This window comes from Megalopta genalis, chromosome 2 (genome assembly GCF_051020955.1).
Source record: "Megalopta genalis isolate 19385.01 chromosome 2, iyMegGena1_principal, whole genome shotgun sequence".
NCBI classification, from domain to species: domain Eukaryota; kingdom Metazoa; phylum Arthropoda; class Insecta; order Hymenoptera; family Halictidae; genus Megalopta; species Megalopta genalis.
The window spans coordinates 8,825,994-8,840,440 of NC_135014.1; the positions used below are offsets into that span (position 1 = coordinate 8,825,994).

The window sequence follows — 14,447 nt, forward strand, 5'->3', positions numbered from 1 at the left end:
AGTTTTCAATTATCCACCTGGACAATATTCGACGAGAAACTACCACTGAACATGTTTGCAATTTTCTGTACCGGTTCTCTCTCTCTCTCTCTCTCTCTCTCTCTCTCTCTCTCTCTCTCAAGCAACGAATACAGAAACTAATGTTCTGTACGAAATCGTGTATCGATCACCGTATGTCCATACGAACCTGCTGTTTGCTATATTTACAAACCAAAATAATAATAATAATTACTTGCACCGCTCAGCTCTCACATGTACATATTCACATGTTTGGTACATTGTACGTACGATCCAAGGAAAGAAAAACTTGTGCGATCGGCGTAAATACACACGGATTTTACGTGTATCCACGCAGCGATTGGACTGCGGACTTCTCTGCATATTCAACTTTATGGCTTAACGGAGCTAGAGAACATTTCGAGGAAAGTTAAAGTTTGCAGAAAAATTCGCGATCCGGTATAATCGTGGCCACGCAAATCGTTCGCGATTCTGACCTTTGGCCCTGCAACGATGCACAACGCATATTTTCTGCTGCCTGGTGAAATAATTGCGAATTTGTTTCAAGCAATTGCCTGTCTGAAGTTTTAGAGAATTGTTACTGCATCAGGAGATAACAGCCTCCGAGTAGAAGCGTTTAAGATAGAACAGGCGAACGATTTGACGCGTCGTCGCAACCCTAAGCGCACTATATCGTGCTTCCGGTCGAAATCGGGACGAACGCGTTTCTCATCGCGAAAGAAGTCCTCGGAAGAGAGAGAAACGAAAAGAAAAGTGTGAAGAATACTCGCGAGGTTATTGGCTACACCATATACCCGTCCACACACGCGCTGGCATACACGAGAAACGATGGTGTCCCATATGCACCCCCACGAACATTTATCGCATCCACGCAGCCGAAAATAAAGATCGATTTAATTAATAGTCGATTATTTTTAGCTGGTTGACCGGTCGAGTTTGCGTGGGAACCTACGCGACACCCTGTATATGTATGTATGTATGTGTTTATGTATGTATGTATAATATCTGTGTGTGTATCTTTGTGCTGGGTGAACAATTAATTCACGGAAGTTTCATCGACAGTCATTAATTCTTCCTCACATCGATGCAAATTCTTCTCTCTATCTCTCTGCTCTTCCACCCACTCTTTCTCGCTTGTTACAAGTTGCACAGTAAAAATAACATTTCACAACGCGCATAAATACCGTATTTGTTTTACGAGCTATGGCTTGCCGGTTATGTGATTAGTTACAATAGGGTATACATATAGATGTACGCACACGGGCCCCGTTACACATTGATATTACACGAGAGTACATTTACGAGAATGGGCGGGCTCGTGTTCGAGAATATGAAATCCGTCGACGTACGATTCTCGAGAATGACCACGTTGATACCGGTTTGTTATGGTTGTTCAGTTTCTGCCGACCGCGAAACCACGAGTCTCTCTTCTCCAGACAATTAAGGATCTTTTGTTACGAGCGCGCGAATAAAAAGACCGATAGAAAACAAAAAAGAAAAACAGAAACTAGCGAAAAGAAGAAAAAGAACCTGTTGCACATTCTGCTCGATGAATGTATAATTTACGAAATTGAATAGATATATGTATACGAGTATACATATGTTTGTGTATGTATGTATGTATGTATATACCGTAGAAACGATTGTATTCTCCTATCACGCTTCATATATTTAGTCGAAGAAAATTGTGCCCATCTCTGGTCTAAACGTGAACCCAGGAAACGCAACAGCTAGATCGTTAATCGAATCGAAGAACGTTCCGTGAGCACGCACAGTCTTTCTCTCATAATTCGCATGATCATCAAACAGCAGATCGGTATCGCTATGTCACATCTTTATGCGAGTTCCTGTTTCCGCAGGATCTCTTAAACATAAAGTAAACTTGTGCTAAAAAGCGAGAACGAAACTAATAACTCGATAAATAAGTTTGCAAGCGCTGCATAATGATCTGCAGTCCGATGATTGCTTCGGTGCACCAACGGGTAAGTTCCACAAAAACTGATCCGAATCGCTGAACATCGGATGCTCTAATTACACAATGTTCTCAGAGGAGATCTCTTCGCTTTTCTGATTAATAAATTGCTGTATTCGATATCCGCGGCACAGTGATTACAGGACTTTTCTGGATCGTTGATTTAGCGAATCTTAATGCAGTTTTCGGTGCACCAGTGTACACAAGCGTTTCGCGAAACAAGTGAGAATGAAAGAGCGTTCTTTGTAGGAAACCTCTGGAGCAGGATGATAGAAGGATAGCAATACCTTCGGAAACCTGGCATCTTCTTCGCTATTCGCTTAGAGTTTCTCGTTTTCCTGTTAGGAAAGCAGATGTCACGCGTGAACGTTGCTAAGGAAACAATTACCTTTCTTAATGTTTAAAACACTATAAGCTCTGGAAATTAATAGATTGCAGTTCCTTGTGCACTTACAGTTCACAAAAAATGAAAACAAATTAATAAAATAGAAATTACAATGTAGCGCAACTTTACATGATACCAACAAATTGATCTCTGCAGTTTACATCAAAGATTTTCGATCCAATCGGTTTCGCATAGAGTACAGAGACTTGAAACCGTCAAAATTCCGCCCCATGCAGGGAGGAATATATGTATAGAGTTGAACTAGTGCTTCTTTCTCTCGGTGTAAGTACCGGAAACGTGGTTCGCCAAAGTGCCCGTCGAAAACGACGATTACTCGTCGAATGTTCAAAGGAAAGTTTGATGGGAGATTTGCCATATACAGGGTGTCCAAACGGCATCGTCGGGAATGAATCGAATTTGCAGAGACACATTGTGAGATACGCGGGACAAGGGATGATTATTTCGCGCACATTTTGTCAACTCGTTAACCGGTTTTCTCATTACCTACGAGGAAAAAAGCTCCATTTGGCAACGGATCACCGCGCGAAACCTCGTCGCCCGAAATTTGTACACGTTTCGATCATCGTAGTCGTTTCATTACTTTTATATAGTTATGTATATACTCCCTCCGGGACACGAAAGCATCGTTCGGAATAAACGAGAGACGCGAGATACTTTACATTACGAAGTCGAATAAATAAGCAACATATTATACCTCCGTATGTTTTATAACATTTACATTGACATACTTTGATTGTAAAGTTTGGAGCCTAAACGCTAGTCAAAAAGTGTACGTGTAAAACGAATTTTTTGTTTCTCTTCTAGCTTTTTTCTGCTCTTCTCTTTTTCTCTCGCACACGCATACAGAGCCATACGCACAGATACATACACAGATTCTCTCACCATCTCTCTCTCTCTCTCTCTCTCTCTCTCTCTCTCTCTCTCTCTCTCTCTCTCTCTCTCTCTCTCTCTCTCTCTCTCTCTCAACGTGTCACATCTCTTGCACAGTTCAGGATTTACATACGTAAATATTATTCTACGGCGACAGTGTGTTGGGTTGGTTGTTGTTCTGTTTTTATCTGTTGCTTGTCCGTAAGAGTGCGTACGCGCGCTCGCGCGCGCGCGTGTGTGTGTGCGCGCGCGCGCGTGTTCCTAAGTACACGAATCGAACGTATTCTCGAAAAATTGAAAAAAGAAACGAAAAAGAAGAATCAGTGAAAACGATAATCGTAAGTGAGAGGAATCTCGATCCATCGGGAAAACGCACATAAAAACATGAATCTGTGGACGGTCACCCTGTACATATTTGATACATAGTTATATAATTAAAACGCTCTTCGAAATACTGTAAAATCTCACAAAATACTCTTCTTGTAAAAAGGTGCGGCTGAGACTCCTACGGGTCGGGCCAATGCGATTTAAAAGTCGAGATTCGGAAGTCGAGGAAAATTAATTCGTTCGCAGAAAATACACGGAGAGAGATCGTAATCAAAGAATAATGGCAATAGGTTGGTAGTAGTGGTGATGGTAGTGGTGGTGGTGGTGGTGGTGGTGGTGATGATGGTGGATAAGGTGATTTTCTTCTGGTTTTTATGGGGGTGTATTTGGGACGTGAACGAACCAAAAATCGTAGAGATTAGAAGAAACGAGTAAAAAAAGGAAACACAGAGACAGTATCAAAGAAAAATAGAACAAAAAACGTTCAACGAGAAAAGGGATGTTCATCGCGTGAGAAGAAAATTGTCTAAGTCTTTTTTAGGAAACGTTCTTAACGCCTAAAACTCGAACCGCGACAATTAATTAAAAAAAAGACTGTCGACGAGTGTGCTAGACACGAGGAACAGCCCGTGCGTTACTTGGTAACGCATCCGAAATTCGTTTGCACTCTTATCAACGAATTGATGCGTAAAAAAAAATAAAATTAACGAGGTAATCGGTAAAATTGCACGTGTTTCTCAGCGACGAACATAGTACACCACTGGTGTACAGTCCCTCCCTCCGAAGTATTACACCCGTCAATTTGACAGCCATTTAAAAAGCGGACAGAATATCTCCGATGCTCCAGAGCGTCTCTTGTCGATGAGACTCAACGGAGGGAAAAACGTTTGACGGGAAGCAACGGAGGGAGGGCTGCACTTGTTTCCCTACTTGTCGACGTTCACAGCACACTCCCGTCGAGCCTGAAACGGGAGTTAGTCGATCAGTGATGAACGAAAAAGGATAAGGACAAAAGAACGGAAAGCCTGGCCGAGATGAAATTTTGTCTGTCGGAAAACGATATCGATAACAATAGTTAGAATGCGTGGGGGCATTTGCTTGTACACCAATGACATTAGTAAAGCGATTCTGTGCAAAAAGAGACGCTGTTCTCCGTAGCGAGACAGATATACCCCCTCCCCCCTCCCCCGTAAATCCCTGGAGACCTGGCTGCGCATCAACGTTCCCTCTTTGAGTCACCGTTCCGTCGAGGAAGAGTGAAGATCGACAGGCTGTCGTCGTTAGTCGATCGCGTTGCTGTACGCGTTCCCTCCACGATCCACGGATCCGTCGATTGGCACCCGAATCGGACCCGGACCCGGGTCCGATACGATCCACGCGATCCACGCGAGTCACCACCGTTTCTGGCAAACGACAACGCGTTTCAGATCATCGCCAACTGTACGACTCGCTCGACTCGCATGATCGGCACGAGACAGAGCGCTATCGTGACTCCGATGCGAACGGGTGACAGGACACGTCGGCAGGAACGAAGTCACAAGAGCTCGTACTGGCGCAAGTGCATCCGCTGGATGATGTCTCGGCAATCGTTGAAAACCCGCTTGATGTTCTCCGTGTCGACGGCGCATGTGAAGTGCGGATAACAATAGTGCTTGCCGTCCCCGCTCGCTGTGCTAATACGCTGAAAAGATAGCCCGATGATAAAGCTAAACATTCTCTTGCTTTCATCGATCAGGATCGACCTGCTAACCGGCTGGACTGGGCTGAACTGGTCCGAACTATCGCCTTCCAGTAATTTTTCATGTTTGGTTCAGTTATTCTACTACTCTTTACGCGGTAGGATCCCCTAATCACAATGAACTGAAATTTTTAATTTTGAACCTTAACATCTAAAGATATTAGGACCCTACATACAAAATTTGAACTTCGAGACTCGGTTAGTTTCCGAGATATTAATTAAAAAGACGTACTCCATCGGAGATCCGACTACACCGTGTATGTAGGAAATGTATTGTATAAAAAATTGGAAACTAATAAAGATCTGCAGCCAAAATTTTGTACGCACAAAATTTTAGTTCATTACGACGAGAGGATCATACCGTACTAGAGTTCTACGTTTTCATAAGTGTGTGTAACTGGGAAAGTCAGCTGGTTAACAGGTTGGCAAGCTTGTTTAGGGGTGTTCGGTGCACCCAGGTACATAAACGTTAGCGCAGTTTCTAGAACGAATAGAGTAAAGTATACGGTTCACGCTATATATACAATGAAGCAGCTTTTTACCGGATCACTTTCCTCCAATGAAAATCATTGAAGAAGTTTTATACGTCCTAGGTGTACCAGATCACTGGAAGAGTTTACATCGCTAAACAGCTAGTAGCTTAACGATAGGTCTGTTTCGACCACTGTCTCGCTTACCAGGAACTCGTCCCTAATGAAGTACTTGGCCCTTATGACGTCAGCAGGTTCCGAGGTGTCCGTGACAACGCCGGGTTCGACTGGCGTCTGGTACCGCGCGAACTCTGGGAAATAGTCTTCTAATTTGTGCTTGCCTGCTTTGATCTTTTCCGCCAATAGATCCTGTTTGTTTAAAAATAAGATTACCGAAATTGTGCGGAGCCACCTGGAACAGAAAGAGAACACGATCGTACACAGATTCAAATGTGACGAAGCTTCTAGATAGTAGCTCGAGGATAGTACCGATTGTTCCAAATGCTTTTGAAAAGATCGAGACTCTCCCTGAGTCGGAGCTTCGTCGGGTCCTCCCTGAGTACCATGTTATAACTACTGCACGCCGTTACGAATATGATTGCCGTTACGTCGTTGAAGCACTGTATCCACTTTCTCCTCTCGTCCCTCTGGCCACCGACGTCGAACATACTGCAATCATCGATACCATCGTTTAACCTTCGATCCGCGAACCGTCAAGGTATACACCCAGAGCAATAGCTCTCGGGTAACATGGCCGACGAACGGTTCCAGCGAACCCAATACATTTGTATCAATAAGTCGCAGATCTCTTGGAAAATGGTACATTCTTTTGGTCACTAGAAAGTTCCTCTAGTCTAGGTCCTAGTCGTAATCCTCTGCACTCGAAACTGTTTTAGTACATTTCATCCGATCTAAAACAGTTTCTTTTATTAGATTACTGATCCTTTCGATTTACCACGAGACAAAGAAGGTGAAATTTTAAATAGTAGGAAGATTAAAAGAATTTAGGGCTATATCAGTTACAATCTAGTAAAATGATTAAAGAGCTCCCTATTTGGTTTCCATCCCTTGCAATTGAAAAAAAAGAAAACAATTTTTATTTTGCACAATGATCCGCATTCAATTTATTACATGACTCAATTAATTCTATGCATATGAAGTGGGGCTCGTTTGATCTCATACATTTGCAGCAAATAATTTTCATAATGTAGAAATGCTTTTGAAAAATGGTGCCATTCTTAACAGAGCTAAAATTCGATCGCGAAGAGTTAAGATGCAACCTGTTCCGCAAAAAATTGCACCATCGGAATTCTCGCGGAATCAATTTATTGAATTATTTTCGCCTAGAGGAGCTTGGAATCGGCTCGCAGCAGTCCCAGCGTTAAAAATACTGCTAACCATGGCTCGATTGTTTAACGCATCTCTCACTCGCTCGCTCACACGCTCCTTCCCTCCCCCTTTCTCTTTCTCTCTCTCTCTCTCTCTCTTGCTCGCTCGCTCGCTCGCTTGCTCTCTCCCTGGATAAAAAGACTGCATACGGGCCCGTTTGATCCCCGGGGGCAGAGTACTAGAATCGATTCGATAATTTCTGCCAATAGAAAAACGTTGCTGCGAGGACAATGTGGAGCGGAGAATCCGAGTCCGTCGAGCGGACGGAAAAAAGGGGGAAATATAATAAAGTTGCGGAGGCGTTAACGCGGCTAACGGATTTCGCTGCATGCACACACGACGTACATCTAAGTCTGTAATACACAGACCAATACATGAACTCAAACACCTACGTATGTACGTATACACACGCGCGCACGAATACATGGGACACGCGCACAGGGAAAAGCGCGCGTGTAGGACACAGGCCAGGATGAGACGCGCGTCGCTGCTTCGCGTTATATTTATCGTCGGCCGATGTTACTGTAATATGTCGGCTATATATAGTTAGACGACGCTGGAGCGAAAGCGACGAGCTATAGGGAGACACGGGGACTTACTGAAAGTTTACTTTGTCGACTTGAAACCGCGTCTCGAAGATACCGGACGTGAGGACACGACACCTGAGGATGTCCTGCAAGCAGATACACGCCGTTAAGATCTCCGTTCGTCGAATACCGATGGATACTGCTTTTTGACTAGCTTACCTGCTCCGTGGGGGTATAATCCGGTTGCTTAACAATCGCTACCTTATCTAGGAAACTGAAACAACAGAGTAAAGTTGATGTTAATCGTTGGTAAGCAGCGTTGGATGGTACAGAATTCCTTAACGCTAACCGTACCATTGTTGGTAATATTATCGGTTCGACAATGTTTTCTCTACAGGTATTAATAAAAAGATTGCGAACAAATCTAAGTAAAGGTATCTCGTAATTTGTACAAGTCATTTTTGGTAGTCGGCACGGTTAGAGTTAAAGTAATTATAGTTTTGTAAGAAAAAGGAATCTCTGCAAAGGGGTTTACGGGTGTTAATGTAGAGACCCCACGCCCTCTGGAACGAGTATAGGCAGAACACTGTACGATTTCTTTTACACCGAGCTGCAACAGCTGAAAAATTCCCAAGATCGAAACGTACGGATCGCCATTTTGACGGGAAGTGTGCTAGCACACCTAGCGTTCCAAGCTCCAGATAAAACCGCTCATGGAGATCGTACGTCAACTTTTTGGACCGATTGTAAACGGAAAGCTAGAATCTTCGAAGCTGTAGTAGCTTTGTGAAGCAGAAAAAAAATATTTCGTGTAGTATGCTAACACTTGGCAGAGCCTGTTTGGAACTTTGACAAAGGGGTTGGAATTTTTCGAAAATTCCATGTCGAAGGTTTCCCCTGTTTTCCCCAATAGGCAGCAGTGTGAAATTGATCGGGCTACCTGTCGACCGCGGCGCTAGATAACCGGGCATTGTTCTATTTATTCGCGAAATTCGGGGAAAATTTAAAATTCGACGGGGGATTTTAAAAAAACCGACCGACGGTCGGTCCAGGAGCGGAAGCTGCAGGATCTCCTCTCTTTGCTGGCATCGAAACCGGCACGATAACACACGACGGAGGGCGGAAGTGGTTGGCTGGCGAAGGGTGGCCGAGGGCGACCGAACACAGGGATGAAGAGAGTAAGAGGGCCCCCCCTCTCTCTCTCTCTCTCCCTTTCTCCCTGGGATCGGATCCTCCCCGCTCCTCTCGAGCGAACGAAAGACCCTCCCCGGCTGGTGTCTAGGGTGGATAGAGCGCGCACCAAGAGGGAAAATCGATCCTCGTCGGTGTCCTATCCTAACCCCAACTCTCGCCCTCTCGGCCTCGCCGGGTATGCCTCTCTGGCACCCAGTTTCCAATCCGGGTCATGGGTCACTGCCACCGTTGCTCGCCATCAATTGTACGTACAGACTCGGCTCCTGTGCACGTATGCGAGCTCGCCAGGGCCTGTGTAGGTGCGACGAGAATCCCCTGGCAGGGGTGGATCGGTCGGGTCTCTTCGCTTTGACACCGGCGAGTAGAGGCCTTCCACAGTCGGTTGACGGTGGTAATATATTTACCGACACCGCTGCCAGCCCGCTGTGCTAAACACCTAGGCATTTTCAACCGGCAACCTCGGTTACGAAATCGTTTCTCTCGATCGGTCTCGACAAGCCTTTTTAATAGCTATGCCGCTTTTACTAGAAATACATCGACGCTCGAGCCCTTATTTGTTCCGCAGTTAACGGTGTTTCGGTCTAAACAGTCTCCATTTTGATGGAGAATAGCAAGTGTCTGACGTGGTCGAGAGAGGAAGGCGGGTGTGGGGGGGGGGGGGGGGCAGATTTCCGGTTGTCTTTTAGCTAGCTGAAAGGACCAAAACCGAAGACGAGGTAACGAAGAATAGCCAAGACTAGCTGGAAGTAGGTAGAGGTAGATAGGGCTGATAGAAGCGACTAATGAAAGTGGTCGAAGCTAACCAGAAGTAGCCGAGGCTAGCTGGAAGTAGCTGCAACTAACTGGAAGTAGCTGCAACTAACTGGAAACAATTAAGAGTAGCTAGGGCTGGCTAGAAGTAGCTACGATAACTGGAAATAATTAAGAGTGACCGGAGGTAGTCAGAAGTAATTAAAGCTAATTTGAAATAGATGGGGCTAGCTGGGAGTAACAGAAACAAACTGGGAATAGTTGACGACACTCTCGGATTGACACCTGCCGTAAGAGTATTTGCAAGTATCTAGGAGTAGCTCGGGATCAGCTAGAACTAAGCGAGAGTGCTTGGAGCTACTTGGCGGATAGCAGTATCTGGAACCAGACGCAGATCCCAGTCGGTGTCGGTATAAACCTAGTCGGAGCATGAAAATCTCGCTCGTCCATTTAAATAGTGCCAGTTTTTCCGGCAGACGAAGAAGTCGCTTCGAAGCGTTCGGAAGAGATATCTCTCCAACTGTGGAAAAGCTGACCGCAAGCAATTAAGCGACAGTTAAGCGAGCTATCTCGGAAAGGTCTAGGGTAAGGAAGCCGAAATTGGCGAACGGCTCGAGTAAATTTGAGAAACCGCGAATCGGCGAAATTGATTTTCGGTCGATACACGGGTCGGAGGGCGCGCATAGAGAAGGAACACTCTCTGCCCGCGCGTGTAGGCCCGTACGTGTGTGTAGGCTCGCGGGAAGGTAGGTCACGAAATTGGCGCGCTTAGACAGAAACGAGGTTATCGACCTCCGGAGAATTGAAAGAGGAAGGAGGTCGTGACCCAGTGGCGACAGCAGAACGATTTTCTCGTTATCGCGGCATGTAACTCCGCGCGCGACCTTGGGCCCCCGCCCCAGGTTTTGTAACAATGTTACATCGATGCGGACTGAACGAGACACGACGACGCAGCGTCACAGGGACATAGCGATGCAGCTATGACAGGGCAAGCCGTCCAGGTGTGTCGCTCTGTCCGAAACCATTAACCGTTTATTGTCTTGATCGCCAACACGCGTCCCAACAATTAATTTCCTCGTTAAATCGCAGAGCGCCGGACCAGCTAGCTAGCCCGACGTCCGACAGAACCCGACAGCGGCAGCAGCAACGGCAACGGCAACGGGCGCGTTAACTGCCATGGAATTTACGAGCTCTCCGAACTCTGTTATTGCCAGAAACACCGTTCACCATCGTTGGGTGGCAGCCACTTCGCGATATCGCGATACGTTTCTTTCCTCGAGTTTTCGACGGTAACACTGGAGGTTAGGAGCGTTTAAAGCTTCCGTTCGTGGATTCCCAACGAGGTCGGACTGCGAATCGACGGACACTAAATTGCATAAGCCAAGGAGTTGCATGGAGCTTGGACATCTCGTTCTCCAAGAAGCTGGTTCCCTCTGGCCAGTAACAACACTCGACGAATTCTTGTGATTTTATAGGGCAATGAAAATCGTATGAAAGATAATCGTTGCAAGAAGGAGAGCAGAGTTAATTTTCTAACTACTTTCCCTAAAAATTTAACTCTGGAAAGTGTTGTTTCCTTTTCCAAAAGCTTCGAACAGACTTATAACTCTTTCGTTGCTCGCATTTTCAACAGAACCCGGACAGTGCCCCGCGGGACCATATTTGCTCTACGACCAATCTAAACTTTCTATTTCCCCACGAATCTAGCTCCGGAATTTGATCGGGATAGTTCGAGCAAGAAACGACTCCGACCACCGAGCCAACAATCGATAATCGGGCCCGTTGTTGTATCGCCCTCCTGTATTCTTGTCGAACAAATATTTATTCGTGAGCGGCGCGCACAGTGACTCAAATTCGAGATATTTCGGGCCGGCTGTTTGTTGGCCCATATTCCTTTTATCTCGCGATACCGAACGCGGCTGCGAGGTCTCGCGATTTCGGCAGAATTCGCGGATCGTGTTCATGCCGACACCTCCATTTTTCTCTCGAGGTAAACAACGAGACGAAAGAGAAAGAGTGACGAAGAAAGATCCCACGTATTTTCTTTGGGTGAAAACCGTGTTTAGCAAACAACCCGGTGAAATTACAACGATCTAACCCGCACGCGAACGCCTCTCCGTTATATGTCGGAACCGGTGCTCCCTAAAAATACGATGCGCTATTTCCATCGAACGGTTTCCTCGCTGCACAAGAGGACGGCCCGAGAATCGAGGGAAAACAGAAAAAAGGTGTGTGCGATGGGAGAGGCGGGAGAGAGCGAGAGGAGAGAGGGGGAGAGAGAGAGAGAGACTGAAAAATTCACGCGAGCCTCGGCCAGGTGTAGTTAACCGAGGAACGACCCGCTATCTCCAACATTTTTCCCTAGAAAACATCCACGGAAAGGAAAATCTGTGGTTCTGCAGGGGAAAGGGAATTACACGATCCGACAGAGTGCCGGTAATCGAATCCGAACCTTTTTCTTTCAACGAGCTTTATCTATAATTAGTCTAAATTCTGTAAGCAAATGCTTGGATTTTGTTCGCCCAAGAAGTCTCGAGTAGGTGCGACTTCTTCGCCGCTGACTATCCCAGCCTACAAATTCTGAACATAGATTCATTCAGCTCGACTCAACTGAAAAAAGGATAGAGGAACACGAAGAAGATGGTTCGAAAAGTCGTCGAAACGAAATAGTATTCTAAAAATACGATCGTCGACAGGTGATTAAGTCCATTCAGCTCGAGATGTTTCCCGATTGGTTTCAGGGTTTCAACGAGCAGAAAGAGAAGCATAGAGGAGAAAGGAAGAAGAGGCGATAGGTAAGGTTCGGAAAGGCGACGCGACGGGACAAGACGGGACGGGACGAAATAGTATTCTAAAAATACCGACCGATTAAGTTCATTCAGTCGGAGGAGAACGATCGGTGGCCGAGTCGAGCCTAATTTCTCGTCGGTGTAATGGCAGGCACCATGGATAATTTTACAGGAAGATCGTGGTGCGCCGTGGCGCGGCGTGTGCAAGGTTGAGGCCGAATGCCAAGAGAGACCGCGACCGGTAAGCAGGCAGAGAGAAAAAGAGGCGAGAGGTCTCCGTTTAATTAAACTGTTTGACGAATTGATGGACGGCAAACGAAGTCACATGCTCGACGGTCTGTTGGCGTAGCGGATAAGTTTCGCGTTTACACTCGAGATTCACGCCCGTTTACCCACGATATCCAGTGCAACAACCTGTGACTCGCCTATGTAATTCTCAAAGGGACACGTGTGTCAAGCGATCTGCTGGACCGCGCCGGCCTCAGGCTAGTTTTTCGCTGATTTATAGAAATTTATCGGGTTCCCGGGCGGTTCTAAAGTTGACGAACCACCGGCCGCCGCGCCGTTTATGTTAGGTCATGCTGCGAAAGGGGGATCCCATCGTCGAACAGTCCGGGCTCGAAAATATCGGACGAAATCGTTCGATTTTTCGAGCGATTCTCTCTCTCTCTCTCCTCTCTCTCCGATATTCTCAGCTTCTCCAGACTCCAGATCGAACAGGCTGCCGACAATCTACGAGGAAATTTGCCGCCAGGCGATGACCGACGATTACCTTGATTTTATCGCGTGGACGCGAATCGTTTCGCGAAGCCGGTCCGACTGTTCGATAATCTGTCGGTGGTTGCTAAAAATAACAGTACTGATCTGAAAACACGAGTGGAAAAAGTATGTCCGCGGCTGACCGAGAACCCCTGTCCGATAGCAGGCACACCAGAGTGGCCCCTATTAAAGCGATTACCTCGTTAAAGCATTGTCTTCATTGGCATTAAATCGGTGTCACAGGCCCACGAATACACACGGATACCGCGTGCCGGTGTAACGCGGTCACGGGAACGCTTCCGAAGTTGCAAAACGCGCAGCGGAACCAGTCGCGAAGGTGTAGGGTCCCACTAAATTGCACGCCAGGTGTGAACGTAGTATTTTGTACACTCGCAAGGCCCCAGAGAATTTAAAATCGTGTATACCCGTCGTTGGACTGTCGATATTTAAAATATCAATTTTCCGAATCGATTGCTCGAACAACAAAATTAAATAATAATCTACTCTTAACGATTTTAACGTTCGTTAATAATATTCTTAAATTCTTCTGTCTTCGCAGCTTTGCACTTGTTGATCTTTATAATAAATTGACAATCTACTTATCATTACCTATTTGTCAAATGGAATACAGTTCATTCTTTGATCAATAATCTTACTGTTTTATTAAATTTGTTGAATTTTTCAGTACTAAATTTTACTACAGCGGAGGGAGGAATGTGTCCGTGATTGGCGATTGGATGTTCGACAACTGCATGTTAAGAACGCCCCGGAGTATGTATATACACGGAACATGGAACACGGAACACGGAACCCTCGTACACGAGCGCGTGCCAGGGGTTGCAGCCTGTCAGGGGCGCTTTTGCCGGGCCGGATAGTAACATCGTCTTACAAAATTCGCTATCAAATCTTCGGTTTCAGAAATTTCCAAGCGAACGAAACTTATAGGAGTAGTAGATGGAAATACACACCGTAAAATGTTTATAATAGTTCACCGAGGAAAAATTGTTTTCTCGTTAGAAACAGTTGTGAAACTCTACTTGTCAGGGTACCAAATGTTGGCATGGTAAACGATCTTGTCAAATTTACTGGCTGATCTCTAATTTTGCAAATTTCTCAATCGTCTTTCTCGCCTCTAATAATTTTTCAATAAAAAATTGTTTGTCTGTCAGGAAAATGGTGACAATCCACTTTTCTATATGACCAAGTAAAATCGAGCTTCACCTTCTTTCATCGAGCTT

The 14,447-nt window shown here is 45.7% G+C and overlaps 1 protein-coding gene across 2 annotated transcripts in view; it reads right to left on the reverse strand.

Annotated features, from left to right (window-relative positions):
• Positions 1-3,084: 3,084 nt before the first annotated feature.
• Galphas (G protein alpha s subunit) overlaps positions 3,085-14,447 on the reverse strand; it is a 28,401-nt gene continuing 17,038 nt past the window's right edge. The window contains exons 6-11 of one of the 2 annotated variants that reach the window (XR_013032545.1): positions 7,937-7,991; positions 7,790-7,863; positions 6,291-6,470; positions 6,009-6,213; positions 3,364-5,274; positions 3,085-3,333 (exon numbers count right to left, since the gene is read on the reverse strand). Coding sequence is in view for 1 of the 2 variants with exons in the window: in XM_033481003.2 (XP_033336894.1) it covers positions 5,128-5,274; positions 6,009-6,213; positions 6,291-6,470; positions 7,790-7,863; positions 7,937-7,991 (661 nt within the window). In the remaining variant the exon portion in view is untranslated. Of the gene's footprint in view, positions 5,275-6,008; positions 6,214-6,290; positions 6,471-7,789; positions 7,864-7,936; positions 7,992-14,447 lie in introns of both variants that reach the window. The other variant, XM_033481003.2, reaches the window with a different exon arrangement.